This window comes from Montipora capricornis, chromosome 9 (assembly GCF_036669925.1).
Source record: "Montipora capricornis isolate CH-2021 chromosome 9, ASM3666992v2, whole genome shotgun sequence".
In the NCBI taxonomy this organism is placed as follows: domain Eukaryota; kingdom Metazoa; phylum Cnidaria; class Anthozoa; order Scleractinia; family Acroporidae; genus Montipora; species Montipora capricornis.
In genome coordinates this window covers 34,138,110-34,153,109 of record NC_090891.1, presented here as the reverse complement: position 1 = coordinate 34,153,109, position 15,000 = coordinate 34,138,110, and the positions used below count along the sequence as shown (strand labels likewise).

The following is a 15,000-nucleotide window of genomic DNA, read 5'->3' as shown; positions in this document are numbered from 1 at the left end:
TTTCATCCCTCTGACGGTGGGCGACGAAGACTTTAAGACTGTAGATAGCGCTGAAGTCTTAGGAGTATCTACTTGGCTGGCACCCTTGAGTGGAATAATCACGTCACCGAGTTGATAAAAAAAGCAAATCATCCTCTATCATTCCAGGGTCGGTGTTCCATAAAACGCTTTACATCAACAAATAACGAAAAAAATTATTTGAAATCAAGCCTAATACATTGGAACCGCGCCGTACGACCAACGACCACCTATACATTATTTTCTTTTATTAAATTCTCAACCTCGGATAATGCAATTCTCGTGCTCTGATTGGTTCACTCAATCTCGGCTATCAGCTCATATACCTTAGTTTGACCTTATATGGTAAATGAATGCGCTAAACGTTGCTAAGCTAAAACTGTTTACGCCAGAAATCGAAATTTCTCTTGGTATAAAGCACAAGAAAAACGTTTTTGGGGAAAGTTTGGATCAATTTCGAAGCTTAGAAGTACGCGAAAAGGTAAGAAATGTTATTGTGATGAGCCTGCGTCTGTCTGACCACCAGGTATTACACAACATCGCCTCTTCATCAAGTTAATTCGATTTCGCTAGGATTTTCTCCCTTTTTTCGCTCGTATTTTGTACTTCCAAACTTTTGGAGTTTAAGGAATTTAATAAAACAATTATTCCATTCGCGCTTGTTGGATATGAGACTGGTTATAGCCAACTCGGCGCTACGCGCCTCGTTGGCTATTTACCATCTCATATCCAACGCGCGCTCATGGAATAATTGTTAAATAAACGTACCCCGTTGATACAAGCAGTCAATACAAAAACTGCAAGTAAGCTCGAAAAGTTTTTTTGCTAGCATGTAATTTGTACCTTGTAATTTATTCTCCACAAAATAAACAAATTTACAAATAAGAAGTGAATAATATTTAACTATAAGGAGAAAAGGGTAAAAATAGTAAACTAATACTTACTTTGCCCTAATAGTTGGGTTGGAAAAATATAAGGAATTCTTAATTAAGTGGTTACATAGAAGAAATGCTGATACAAATATACATACAATAAGCAATTAAAATAATTGGGTATATGTAATTGTGTCAGTAGATAAAGCGACTAAATCAATCTAGGTAACAGGAGAGATTTTTCAAACATTTAAAAAAGCGATACGCCATTGTCAAGTTAAAAAGTGAAAAAGTATAAGATGTAATACGAATATATAAAATGTGAAACAATACATAAAATATTTTCGTGACCTATAATGGGTATAATTCTCAAGGTAAGAAACAATACAGTATGGTTACCTTGGGAATTATACCCAAAGGACCCGCACCTTCTACTTTTTCATTTTTTAACTTTACAATGGCAAAACGTAGCGCCGAAACGTCGTTCGCTTTTTTAAATGTGTTTTAATAATCTTTTACGGTTTAGCTTCTTAATCAATTTAAATCAATCTAGCATTTAGTATTGAAATAAGCAATGACTGAAAAGAGCACTCTTAAATAGCTTTTTTTGTAGGCCTAGAACGAATAAAAAGGGGAAGATCGTTCCAAAAGTATCGTCCAGTCATAGTAAGAGGAAATTTCTAATGTTAAATGTAAAATGTAAATGCTTTGTTTATGGTAGTGGTGCACTTAGCTATCAAGCTAGTTTACAGGCACTCCACTTTTAACAATGGGAAAGAAACAGTTCAAACTTAATAGAAACATGATTAAGAACCCCAACTGCATGGCAGGAGGCAACCAGGGCAGAGTTAGCATGTACAAGTGATTGGCTTATGCAAAGAACAAGCCAATCGAAACTCACAGACGTTTTTAAACTGATCAAATTTTTCATACTGATCAGAACTGTGTAAGCATATTGGGCTTCAAACTTGAAGAAGAGGGCTATCAAGGGAAAAAGCCGAGGGAACCTTGGTTTCTTCACTCTATCCTCATGTAATCAACGAACGCCTCTCATTCCATAAATTTTCACAAATTCATGTTACCATATTTCCACCAATGGCAAAGCTCTTCCACACCCTCATGAAAACCAACAACACCCACAATTCTTCTATTCGCTCTGACAAAGGGCTAACGCTCGAAACGCTTCCCAACTCGTTCACGGTGGTAATTCGGCCTTCGTCAACACGTTTGATAAAACCAAAGTTTCCTTCCTGCTTCACTCTCCCATCGACGCAACAGTTTCTTTAGAAACTAGAAATTTGTATTAAAATTCAGTCCTGAACAAAAGACATCCTCTCAAGGCTCTGGGGAATAAATATAAGGATTTGTATGAGTTTATTTCGCAGAGCCTCGAGATGATGCCTTTTGTTTTGGATTGAATTTTAATATATCGAAAATGGGCTATTGCCTTTGGGTGAATGTCGCATTCTCTTACAAAAATTTATTAAACCATAAAACTATTTTAGTTGTTTTCAATTTTGTCGAATAATTTGAAAATACAGTAGCTTTTATGTTGTTTGCATGTTTGTGGTCAAATTGCTCTTGCTGAAATATTTTATTAAGAGCCCTCAACAACTCAATTTACGTGAGTAAATTATTCTTTTGTCACCTATTTCTTTCAAATCATAAATAATGAAAATTTCACTAACGTATGCGTGTGCGACGATTTTCGACGTCACGCGTGCGAAGTATTTTGAAGGCTAATAAAACTCGGCCTGTCCAAATGTTAAGGTCCTCGTTGATGGAAGGGGAAGCACTACTGCTAGTTCAGGTAAGATCGCGATCTTACACTTTAAAGATGGAAATCCAATCCGTTAATGATATTCAATTTTGTTTTCTGGGCGCTTATAAAAAATTCCAGTGAAATTCTTCCTCATTCTAGTAAATCTTGAAGAAAATGTATTATTGCCAACGGTTATTTTAAACCTGGTTATTGTTTTCGCGTACCATTTAGAATGAAACACTATTGCAAATGTATTTTCTTGGAATCAAATATATTCGTCTAGTTCATAATGGGGTTGGCATGCCCGAAACGTTCACATGAAAATTGAATTGGCTGAAGTACAATGATTCCTTATTGATACCGAACCCAATTTTTTTGGGCATTTACGATTTCTTCTTCCAGTCATGGAAGCCGGAAGGAATCGTGCTTTCTTTTTAGAAAGTTAACTTTGGTTCGTTCACATCTAAGATGTCGCTCAAAGAGTTCCCTTCACCTGGCGCTGGAAACAATTCTTAAATAATGCAATAATATAAACTCTGTCGAAACCTTACACAAATGGGAAAATTGTTAAAGATGACATTTAATTAAAGGAGAGTCAAAGGGACTTAGTTCTTTTCTGTAATTTTACCAGTCATTATTTTTCTACGTTCAAAACTGAAACAAATTACACGAGGGGTAAAGTCTAGAAACCCGGCGGGTGCAGTGTTTTTGTTAATCTTGATGTTTCGTGTCTCATTGGATACCAACAGCCAATCTAATATCTGTTATGGCGACCTCGTCTCAAACAATTCGTTTTTAGTTTGATAGGCTAATCAATTTCCATTAATAAAGGCACCATTTCGTCTACAAGTGGCACCTCAGATTCGGTTAAGACAGAAATTAAAAACAAATAAACAAAAGCTTCAATGAGTGAAATCACTTCATAAACCTTCTCTTTGTGCGAGAAATTCGCGAGGAACAGTTGCACACCACTGACTTCCCTTAGCCTGAAAATGGATCTCAAGAGTGATCAAACTGTCATGTGCTTTTATCCCAAACAATACAAAAGTGTTTCCATACGAAATGAAATAAATTCCTTTACGGTTAGTTTTCGACATCAGCATGGCGATCAGGGGTATTTAAAACATTAAACAGGTACGACTGATATTTTCTTCAAATTCTGAACAATCAGAATCCAGTGCAACATAAATGCGTTTGTCCAGTTTTGTTTTTCATTCCGTTTTCTGATAAGTCATCCATCTTAACACGTCTTCACGCAAATCAACATACCTGTGTAGTAACAACAGGCTCTCCGTGTGGTTGATCGTTCAAAAGCTGGGGAATTCCCTTGTTACCGCACGCCATTCCACGCCCGGAGACCCTGTGTGCAACTCCACCGGATGGCTTATCGTTTCGGTTAATGCAAAAATAACCGGAAGTCTGCGGAAAAGAGAAAAAGCAGCATCATGTCGTTTCGTTTGATTTTTTCCAGATTCCCGTGTATCCGTTGCTCGTTACTCATATCTATTTTTCTATTTATCATCAGGCGGCGTCTGATGAGTCTTGTTCCTTGCACGAGGTCAATGACCATGAAACAAGCGAGACGGACACAAATGAAAACACACGCCTTGTAACTGAAAACGATGAAAAGAAGTCTTACAAGTCTGCAAGTAGTGGATCCAACTCCAAAGATTCAGGGGAATCTACCTCGAACAAAAGGCAACATGTGGATGACACAACAAGGTAAGCCGTTAAACTATCAAGATTCTGTTTGGAAGCTGTCAGTGTAAAACGCAGACTGCAGGCCAGGGGTAAAATGCAGACTGAGGTTAGAACGGAACTGTTGAAAAAGCTCAAACCCCTTAGAAATGCTAATCTTAGGTCTAATTAGGCCTAAAACAATATTTAGGCTTAACTGTTAGCATTTCTAATGGGTTTGGGCTTTTTCAACAGGTAAATTATTACCTCTGTCTGCATTTTACCCCGGTCTGCAGTCTGCAGACACTGACCGGTTTGGAAGCTGAGGATATAGCCAAAAAATGTTATTGATAACTCTATTTAAAGTTTACTGGTGAGTAGGTGCAAAGTTTTGGAACATTTGAAATGATAAACAGAATTTCCGGTCACGGTTGTTTTGCCCATAAGTGGCCTATCTAATACCCAGACATAACTCAATTCGCAAACGCTTAATAGGAGAGATAAAATGGGTATTTGTCGTCAACGAAATTGGTATTTGTCGATGAACTTCTAAGGTGGCGGACGTGAGATTCCTCGCTCTCCTAGCCGGACTCGTTCTAAGCTTTTCTAATTCGCTTGGTCCACCTCTAAGACTTCACAACGTTCACAAGGTTAGGGTTAGGGGTAGGGTAAGGGTTAGCCCCATAACGCTCCACATGCCTCATTTTGCGAAGACGTCTTGACAAAATCCAGCAATGAAGCGCAGCAAACGATGTCAACAACAGACAGAGCGAGAAAGCTCGCTATCAAAAACTTAACGAAAAGGACTATCGACAAGAAAAAGTCCCTTGTTGTCCCAACTCAAATGCTACATTTAACATGGAAATTATGAGGGCAGGCGACGTTAAACAAAACCCGGGCGACATCAAGAATCCTTGTTCTGTTTTCGGCAGACCGTTAGCAAGAACTCACAGGGCCCTCGATTGCTCAATAACAACTGAAAGTTCATATCAAGTGTATTTAGGTCACACGTGCTGTATATCATGAGATCAGAGCAAGCTTAAACTATGCGTGGTAATGTCCTTCGTGTTTATGGAAGATTGCTATACACTCAATGCCATTTTACGATGTGAACGACGCAGAATTTCTACAAACCATCCAATGTAGAAACCAAATGGACAATGACAATGACGACTTTCAAAATGATATTGTCCGTAGACTCGCCACAAACACAAAACATCTCAAAATAGCGCACCTGAACATTCGCGGGTTGAGGAATAAAGTGGATGAAATACGAATCTTATTAAAGCTTTGTCGTTTTAACATATTTGGAATCACAGAAACACACTTAAAAAGCGAAATTGCTGATGGAGAAATAGAAATTGAAAATTACAATTTTATCCGAAGAGATAGACCAGAAATACAAGGAGGCGGCTGTATAATATATTATCGCAAGTCACTGAAAACAATAGCACCGATCAGATTTGGAATTCGAAGAGGATACAGTGGAAGGAATATGCACGCAGGTAAAATCTGGTGCAAGGAATCATATACACACCAGCGAATGAGACCAACAGATCTTTTTCAGCGTTTCCAAAACTGCTCGAAAAAGCTTGGATGGTTTTTTCAAATATAGTTCTCCTCGGAGACTTACATAGTAATCTACTACAGGATGGAATTGGTGAAATATCCCGGCTACGAAGGAAACAAGATGGGAAGAATGTTCGAACAGTATAACATGCACAATGTTATCGAAGGACTCACAAGGATAACCAACCATTCTAAATCATTGATCGATCTTATTGTCACCATAGTTAATCTACATCTATTAACTATGTTGTCACGACAAGAAAAGACCTGCTCAAACAAAAAGGCACATGCCCTTTGGGCGTTTCTGACCACGACATGATTTATGCAACTCTGGCAACGTGCGTCCCAAGAGACCCGCCTAAAATAATCACCATCAGAAATTATAACAAGTTTGATGGAAGAGAATTTCAAACTCACATCGCAAGGGAACCTTTTCAGGTCTGTGAAGTCTTCGAGGACCCATCTGATGCTTACCACGCGTGGAATCTCCTCTTCACAGAAATATGTGACAAACATGCACCATTTAAACAAGTAAAGATACGCAGTGACAGCTTGCCACCAGTTCAGTGGAAGATAGCCAGGGTCAGTGCAGCTTTCTAAAAAGGAAGGGAGGAAGACAGGACGTGCTACAGACCACTCTATATGCTTAGTATCCCAAGAAAGTTTGCAAGTTTACATCATTGATCATGTGGTCACACGAAATCTACTTGATGACAGACAATGGGCCTATAAGAAGGGAAAATCGACGGAACAGCTACTAATACAAATAACAGAGAAGTAGAGAACAGCAGTGGGATCAAGCGAATCGATGAGATTTCAAAGGAGCTGCACTTTGGCCTCTACACTTAAAGGAAGAAGCATGGGCCTAATCTCTTGAAATGGCAGAAAAGGAAGGAAGGCAGCCTATTTATTCTCTCGTGCACCAAAAAGCACTCAAAATATGATTGGATTTATCGAAAATAATTAGTTTCATTTGATCATTCCGTGCATAGAGAAGAAAGCACTCGTCTTCTGCGCAAAATTTTATTTGTGTCATTTCAGTTTCAACTTGTTGGGAGTCATAGTTGGGAGTAGAATATGAATGAAGCAATCTGTTAAATTTGTCTCTTGCTGTCTCCTCGACGTTGGCGAAACAGCCGGTTTCCGAATTAATAGCTGCCTGATGCCTTTCAGTGTTACAATGGTTTTCGTTAAGTACCAAATGAAATTGAATATTATACTCTCGTCAGGTGAATTAGAGATGCCTCGGATCTGCCTTAATACAATTCCTTTCCGTTGTTTCACAAAAAGCAATATGCAAACCTTGATGCACTTATGGAGAGGAAACGTTGGGACAGGAATGCTGGGATTGCCAGAGGCCATTATGCATGCCGGGGTTGTGGTAAGTTTCTTCAAACTCGATTTAACAAATTGATGTCAATTTTTTATGCGTCTGTCCTGTTATTGATCATGAATTTCGTCATAACATTGTCAAACTAGCTGTAGATCCACGAGGCGATAGCTTCTTTCGGAACGCATAAGTTATAAATTTGTGTGTGTGTCCGCTTAACAATACAAATTAGCCAATGAGCGCGCGAGAATTTTGCAGTCAAAAAGGTAATTGCCTGGCAACCATCAATAGCTACATTTGCAAAAATATCGTATCCTTGTAGTGACATTCATGTAATTATTTCTGCACTCTCATTTTGAGTAACTTGATCAAAGTTTGGCTTTATAGGATATTTTCACCTTCAATTTTATGCACAAATTTGCAGCCTTGGTAACCGTCTGGCAAGTTTAGTTCACGTCAGTTTTCTTCAGTTCATTCCCGCTGTGTCCATGGGTGCTTTATGTTATTTTTTTTCGAATGAGGCTGCTGGAACCCGGCAAAGTATTTTCAGCCTATTGCCTCCTAATGTAGACGACGTTCTATTCACATCCACCTCTGCCTCGTAATCCATTGGTCATGCAAGATCTGGATTTCCATTTCAGAATTGTACTAACTACAATCAGTGGCAAAAGTCTTGGGAAACTCGCCCTTTGAAGTTGATTTTCTTGCTGAGTTTGAATAATTGCCCTCCCCCAGAACAATGTTGCCAACAGTGAACAGACTTCCTTCTCTATTTCAACATTGATTGGGGGCAGGGAGACTTCTATTTTGAAGATTATGCTTAGTTTCTGACGTCCGAGAGGTTTTCACGACCATCCTGGCGTTAGCGTACCAACTACTTTTGCCACTGATTGTAGGTACGGTAAGGCAGTGATCCTGAGTGGTGGTTAAGACAGTAAGAATGATTCTTTAAATCCCATTGTTACTTGTCTCACAGGTAGGTCCCCTTGGACTTTTGCTGATTGCCATGGTTACAGTTCATTGTATGCATCTCTTGGTTCACTGCAGTCATGTCCTTTGTCAAAGGTTAGCTTCTTTTACCAAGTTTCATTTGTCTGCGTGAGGAAATTGTAACAATTCCATGCCTTTGTCTTCGGCTTTGGTTTTGTCTTCAGTAATAATTTATGCTTGAGGTTATAGGAGAAATGTAAGCCATGAACATTTGGACCCGCGACCGTGATGTGAGAGGGATGGGTCTATTCTTTTTTTCAAAGAAATTCTGCATTGCAAAGCCATTTGTGATGAAAAATCGAGAATAGACCCCATGCCTCTCGCGTCACGGCCATGGGTCCACATTACTGCCAGTTTTGATAACTTTGCGCGACTTGCCCGGCAGATAAAAAAAGGAAATTTTGAGATAAGAATGGTCAAAAATGTCAAGACTGGTTTAAAGGTAGAGAAGCTCGATTGAAGTAAGTATATTAGTGAGTCAAGAATGAAGTCAACGGAGAATTTCAGGAGTCACCAGTTTGGTTTAAAAATGTTATTGCGTGTACGCAGCATGTGGTGGATGTTACTCTTATTTCTGCATGTCTTTAATTTCAAAGAACGGGAGAGATCGCTCTAGGTTATGGAGAGGTTGCAGAGGAATGTATAAGGCGATATTATCCAGAGAAGGCTTACCTTGGAAGGTGGGTAAACAACATTTCGATTGACTGAGGACAAATTTCTAGCTTTGCGATCAAGCGGCAGCGGCCGGGTAAATCGACTGGAAGACACTGTGTTCATGACAAGCAAATATAGAAACTCACAATAAAAGGTGGATTCAGCCAGTACACTGTTATAAGGTGTAACAAAAGAATGCATACCCGATGAACAAAAGCCATATTTCTTTAATAAAAAAAAGTCAAGTACTTCATTGACCAAAGGAAATGCGTGTCTACATTAACACTACGATCGTTTTTATATTTTTTCCCCCAGAATTTTGGTGAATATCTTCCTATGCATGTCACAGCTTGGTTTCTGCTGTGTATATTTTGTTTTTGTTGCCGAAAACCTTCAGCAGGTAAGACTGGATTCGATTTAGTCTCAAAGTGTTAAACCTGTGTATCTATTGCGGAGTGAGGGTTACCCTGCTGCTAGCAGAGCCTCTCTAAAAGTCACCAGAGGGCGAGCAAGAGGGGCTTTGCTGAAATCGTGTCAAGTCTTTTTGTCGCCGCAGCCCAAGGTTCTTTCTCAATAAAGACTTAACAAGATTTCTGCAGAGTCAATTCTTTCTCGTCGAGTTAAGGAACGCTCTGCTGATGAGTGAGGAATAGTGAGCAGGGGCACCCAACGAATCTGTTCCTCACATTATCTGTTCCCCAGAGGAATCTTGCTGGCTGGCAAAAATACAGGTGTTTCGATGAGCTGGCTGGGAAATTTTGTTATTGATAGAGGTTTTGCCTGGGAATTACTGACTTTTTCTAGCATTTCAACCCGAGCTGGCTGTAGAAACTCTGAAGACTGAGGACGACTAAAAAAAAAAAAAAAAAGAACCCCTTCCCTCTCCCAGAGAGTAGTCACAAACATACGACGGCTGGTTAGAGTGATTGCGCTTGCGGAAAAAACCTGTTTTGTCCCGGTTTTGTCGCTTTTGTTCGGTCGTTTTGGATCGAGGGATTTGAAAGCGCGCGGAATTCCTGGCTGGGAAATAAATTTGATCAGCTGGCTGGGAAACCAACCAATTTTATCTAGCTGGCTGGGAAATTTCTTGTGTGTCTTGCTGGGAAAAAGGAACAGATAATGTTTTCCCAGCAACACTGAAAAACACCTGAAAATGCCTTAATAACATTTATTTTCATTAACTGGGGCATAATAATACATTTTACAGCAAATTGGTCGTTGGGTGCCCCTGAGTGAGCACCTAAAAATCTTGCATCACTCACGGTCAACTTTAAATATTTGCGCAAATATCTCGTTTCGGTCTCTCCTAAACTAGTTCCAAAAACGTTGGATTTACTAGAAACACAATAAACCGGAAGATACATTTTGAGAAAATTAGGAGTGTATTAAGAACAGTGACTGCGATGACCCTTTTAGTATGGTAAAAATTGTGCGATTTTCATTTCATTTCCTTTATTTTTTTCAGGTATCCGATGCCCTTGATAGCAAAACATGGATGGCAATTCTACTTCTTCCTATAATCCTATTGTCGTTTATTCGGGACCTTCGCACTCTTGTCCCCTTCTCCATTGCCGCTAATATCTTTTGTGGTATCTCGTTGGTCATTATTTTCCAGTATCTCGTAAGAAATATTCATCATACGGATAATCTTCCCGCATTCGCAGGATGGTCAGACTTCCCCGTCTTCTTTGGTATTACACTTTATGCTTTCGAGGGTATTGGAGTGGTGAGTATGTAAAGACTGACTAGTACCATTCAGTACACCGCGTAGTTCTGTATATTACACAGTGTATCAAATACACTTACCCCAGCGGACCATGATTAGAATGAGCTCAAAATAACCAGCCCTTACTCCAGGTAAAGTAGAACAATGCCAAGGCGAGTTTCAGTGTCAGCACTTGTTAGTGCTTCTTGTTTTTTTCTGTCTTTAGGTCTTACCAATTGAAAATAAGATGTCCACTCCACAAGATTACCGAATGGTTATAAACGTTGGTATGGGAGTGGTAACAATTCTGTTCGCTCTACTCGGGATCTTGGGATATCTGTTTTGTCGCGATGAATGTAAAGGCAGCATCACGCTGAATTTGCCAGATGAAGGGTTCGTATAATTTTCTGCCGCTACGAGGGATTGACAAGAGATAATGGCTCTAAAAGAAGAATGTTATCCTTGTTTCTCCTCTACTCAATCTTACGGCCAATAATCCAGCAAGCTCTAAAAAAATTAAAACTAGTAAAATAATTACTCGAACTCAGAGCGCAATAACACTCAAACTGGAACTTGTTATATGCTTCTATTGTTAATACTTTCAGAATTTACTCCGGGGTGAGACTGCTGTTTTCCACGTGTATCTTCCTGACTTATTTCCTTCAGTTTTACGTGCCTATGTTGATAATACAGCCACCAATCCTGAAACACGTACCCGAGGAATATCACCACGTGGCTGACTACGGAATCAGAATGACAACTGTTATATTCACTTGTAAGCAACAAACTCTGTTTTTGCAAATACTAATTTTGTGCAGAACTAACATTTCCCTTTCTTCTCAGTTTCAAAAACTCTCTTAAGCCTGGTAAGATTTTAAAACTTAAGTTAGGTGGGAATGAACACCGTCACTTTTGGGTAATTAGACCCGTAGCCCGCAAGGGCTACGGGTCAATAGCCCATGAGGCGAAGCCGGATGGGCTATTGACCCGTGGCCCTTAGGGCGAAGGGTCTAATTGTTTCAATATCACCCAACTAGTCGGACAGAAAAGGCAATAACAAAGTTAACAAATGCAAGTTGAAGAAATATTTATTTGGGAATAAAACGTAAGAAAGCGTCACGCTTTTCGCTACTCGAGGACTATTACTCATAGTCCTCTAGCAGCGTAGCCAATCAAAATGCAGGATTTGTATTAGTCCACTAGCTGGGTGATACTAAATATATATAGCAGCTCTCGTAACGTATGTGATTAGTTCGCTATCCTGTGTCCTTGGGGATGCTTGTTCACCTTTAGCAATCAACTTAATTTTCTCTGTCCTTGTGTGGGCCCATTTCCATCAGTAGGGCTAACGCTCACATGGTTCATATGGAATAGAAATCTAGCACTTCACATTGCACTCTATTCAGTTAACTCTGTTTAAAATTTAAGTGCTACACGGCCAACGTTTGTATAAACGTAACCTCTCCTTGTCCTTAATTGTTAGTATGCCAATATTCATTACCAATGTAACTTTGTTAAGTTTTATTTCAGGTATCATGGCAGTCAGTATTCCTCAGCTTGATAACTTTATTTCACTGGTCGGATCCATCAGCTGTTCAGCGCTTGCCATTATATTCCCGGTCTTCATTCATATTCTCACCCTTGCATCGGAGGGAGATGGGCGTGTCCCTGTTGTCACTTTCTTTAAGGACGCCGCTATAATGTTGATGGGAGTACTTATGTTCATTTTTGGTACCTACACTTCAGTGGCTCGCATCATTGAGCGATATGAGAAAGGGAGAAACTGATCAAGACGACCTTACATGTCAAGTAAAGTCTAGCACTGCTGTAAACATAACTTCCGCGAGAAAATCAGAAACACTCTTTCGGTAAGCTCGAATCGATTTGCGGACAATCATCCGTTCTGTCAGAGATGAAAGTAGATTTAGCTTCTTAGAGAATGAAATCTTTTGTTAGAAAGATCAAAGGTGTTTTATCTGCTGCCCCGCAACTTGGACGAAATGCAGATGGCGTTTGTACGGGGAAAACTCACAACCCGAGCGTAAAGACTAACAATCCTACGACTTCCTTAATAAAAAAAAAAAAGGTTTATGAAAAATTCACGTTTAGTTTTAAGGCCTTTTAGAATGGGGAACCATCTTCTTATCGAGGATAAATTCAGGTTACCAATCATTCCAACCCCTCAAGTAAGAAAAATATAGACATCACGAGTGCCTCAAGTAGCACCACCTACTTATCCTCATCTTGGTCTTGGTCTTGGTCTTTAGCACATTGGGCGTTATCGACTATTTCTGATATATTATTAATGATGATGAAATCCCCGATAAACACCAATAATGGGTGACCCGTCTCGTTATTTACATCAAAAGTATTCAGAGAAGACAAAAAAAGTATATTAATTTTTTCATTGGTCAATTGCCTACAAGAAGGTATGACGATTTTAACTGGTTTACATCCAAAACGTAGGAAGCCGGGTTAGAAGAAAGGGGATGGGTATCCAAATAAGTTGAAGTTTAATGAGCCACGCCTTCCTTTAATTATTCAGAGTACAGTTTTTGGACGATCGTACTTATAGTTATTAAGACGACGGAATCATTTTAGGAGAAGACGATTTCTGGTGATTTACGGTAAGCTTATGTAGGCAAGAGGACATCACTGGGTAAACCAGAGGATTTAAGGGTGGGGGGAGGCTGAGTTATGCTGCCAACCCTCTGGTGGATACATTGCGGGTTGAATTGCACAGCATTTCCAAACATTATTTAGTTGCTGCTTTCAATTTTTTCATCAATACGTTATTTTCGTCTTTTATCTGTTTGAAATCAGAGGTGATCCGCTCCAAGTTTGTAGTCGTGTTTTTTTTACCTTCCATTTCGATCTGCAAAAAAAAAATGTTTCAAATTACAGTATTTTGAAGGATTATAATAAAAAATAATAACATATTTTGACAGGATTACCACTTCAGTTACTGCATTTCAAGTTTGCTCCTTTATTCAAACCCGGCAGGATCTATACGCTGGGTCTTAGGTAAAAAGTAAGTGCTGCTTCGTAATGACAACTGTCAAATTTGAAGCTTTCTAGCAATTTAGAAAAAGGACGATAAACCAGGAAACATCACAGTGCCCGTAACCTCGATTTTTTTTTCCGTTTCCACAAAAATCAAAATTTAGCACCACGAAACACGCATTTTACGCAAACTGGTTGCGATTGGCCACATGAGTTGCGTGAACATGACAAATTCAGCAGTCGTTTGTTCCACGGCTGAGCTTGCGATAGACACGAGTCTATCCCTGAGACAACGTCACAAGCTGTTTTGCATTCAAGTTTTGAAACTACAAAGTTTTTCAATGTGAAACAGTTTGTAACGTCACCGGCGCATGCCTCACACTGGCTCGGCCATGGGACAATTAGCCAGTATCTATGACACAATTTTAGCCCCCTGGAGACCATTATATAACCCTTCTTAACTTTCAAATTTACATTGCGGCTGACGAAGTTCGGTAGATCCGAACGAAATATTCCAGTTGTTTAGTCTCTTTAGTCTTTAATTGTGCTCTGAGTTTTGGAAATTTTTACAGTTTTAATTGACTTCTAGTTTTGTTACATTTTACGTCGCACTTAACTTGGAATTCCTAACTAAAGTGAATAGATTTATCTCAGCAAAGAAACGTATTTGCGGTTAGGGGCACTTTAAAGAACTACTGGCAGCGGGTAAGTGCCTGGTGTTGTGATCTTAAGCATTTTTATCATGACAATTGGCCTTACAGGTGCGACAGGAGACAAGGTACAAAGCTACATAAACAAAAACCACGGTAAGTCACAGGGAATTTGCTGAGTGCTAGAAATAGGACGGGATATGGACTTGCAATCTGGCGGTTCACCTTACCTGATCCTCCAGATCTCTAATTTCCCTCAGAATCTGCCCCGCCTCCTCCACGGAATTAATCAGCTCTTTGCAATTCTGAAAGAAGACCACATGTTTTTAACTGATCGAAACCTGTCAGTATTAACTTGATCACCATATTTAAACTCTTGAGTAAAAAGCAAGTATGGGGAAATTACCATTTTAAAGCTGTGACTGGGTAAACTGGTCTATAAATGGAAGGGGATCACATTTAAAAAACAAGTATATTTGATTTTTAAAACAAACGAAATTTCACATATTTGAACTCTGGAATGGACATGTAAGAAAAGTGCAATTAGATAATCCAAGTAGTCCCATGACCCGTTGCGCGATTGCGTTGCACACTGCTCTACCAACTGAGCTGCCAAGCCAGCTAGGAAGTGGCTTGCTAATAAAGTTACTAAGTACTAATCACTTTGTAAAGACTGCTAAGTTCACAATCGCACAACTGGTTGCAGAGGATGATCCCTCTTTGGAACAACTAACGGCTTCTGGGTATTTACAGTTGAAGCCTCAAACCGT

The 15,000-nt window shown here is 39.5% G+C and overlaps 2 protein-coding genes across 2 annotated transcripts in view; one reads left to right on the top strand and one right to left on the bottom strand.

The window, feature by feature from the left end:
• Positions 1-2,571: 2,571 nt before the first annotated feature.
• Positions 2,572-12,675, top strand: LOC138016479 (proton-coupled amino acid transporter 1-like). Its single transcript, XM_068863615.1, has 10 exons — positions 2,572-2,700; positions 4,178-4,374; positions 7,189-7,279; positions 8,205-8,293; positions 8,815-8,898; positions 9,188-9,272; positions 10,338-10,598; positions 10,804-10,970; positions 11,183-11,352; positions 12,108-12,675. Exons 1-10 carry the CDS (start codon positions 2,581-2,583, stop codon positions 12,362-12,364), a joined length of 1,521 nt encoding a protein of 506 aa, XP_068719716.1. The 5' UTR covers positions 2,572-2,580; the 3' UTR covers positions 12,365-12,675.
• A 295-nt stretch (positions 12,676-12,970) lies between these two features.
• The window catches only part of LOC138016474 (coiled-coil domain-containing protein 22 homolog), a 20,086-nt gene continuing 18,056 nt past the window's right edge, over positions 12,971-15,000 (bottom strand). Inside the window, exons 17-18 of the mRNA XM_068863609.1 lie at positions 14,461-14,535; positions 12,971-13,452 (exon numbers count right to left, since the gene is read on the bottom strand). Coding sequence (XP_068719710.1) covers positions 13,333-13,452; positions 14,461-14,535 — 195 coding nt within the window. The 3' untranslated portion in view covers positions 12,971-13,332. The remainder of the gene's footprint in view (positions 13,453-14,460; positions 14,536-15,000) is intronic.

What these genes read in the sequence shown, in the direction of transcription:
- LOC138016479 (XM_068863615.1), top strand. Translation starts at nt 2,581, where the DNA reads ATGCGTGTGCGACGATTTTCGACGTCACGCGTGCGAAGTATTTTGAAG. An exon ending in GAGAAGGCTTACCTTGGAAG is followed by an intron (nt 8,899 to 9,187) that starts GTGGGTAAACAA and finishes TTTTTCCCCCAG; the next exon opens with AATTTTGGTGAATATCTTCC. An exon ending in CTGAATTTGCCAGATGAAGG is followed by an intron (nt 10,971 to 11,182) that starts GTTCGTATAATT and finishes TAATACTTTCAG; the next exon opens with AATTTACTCCGGGGTGAGAC.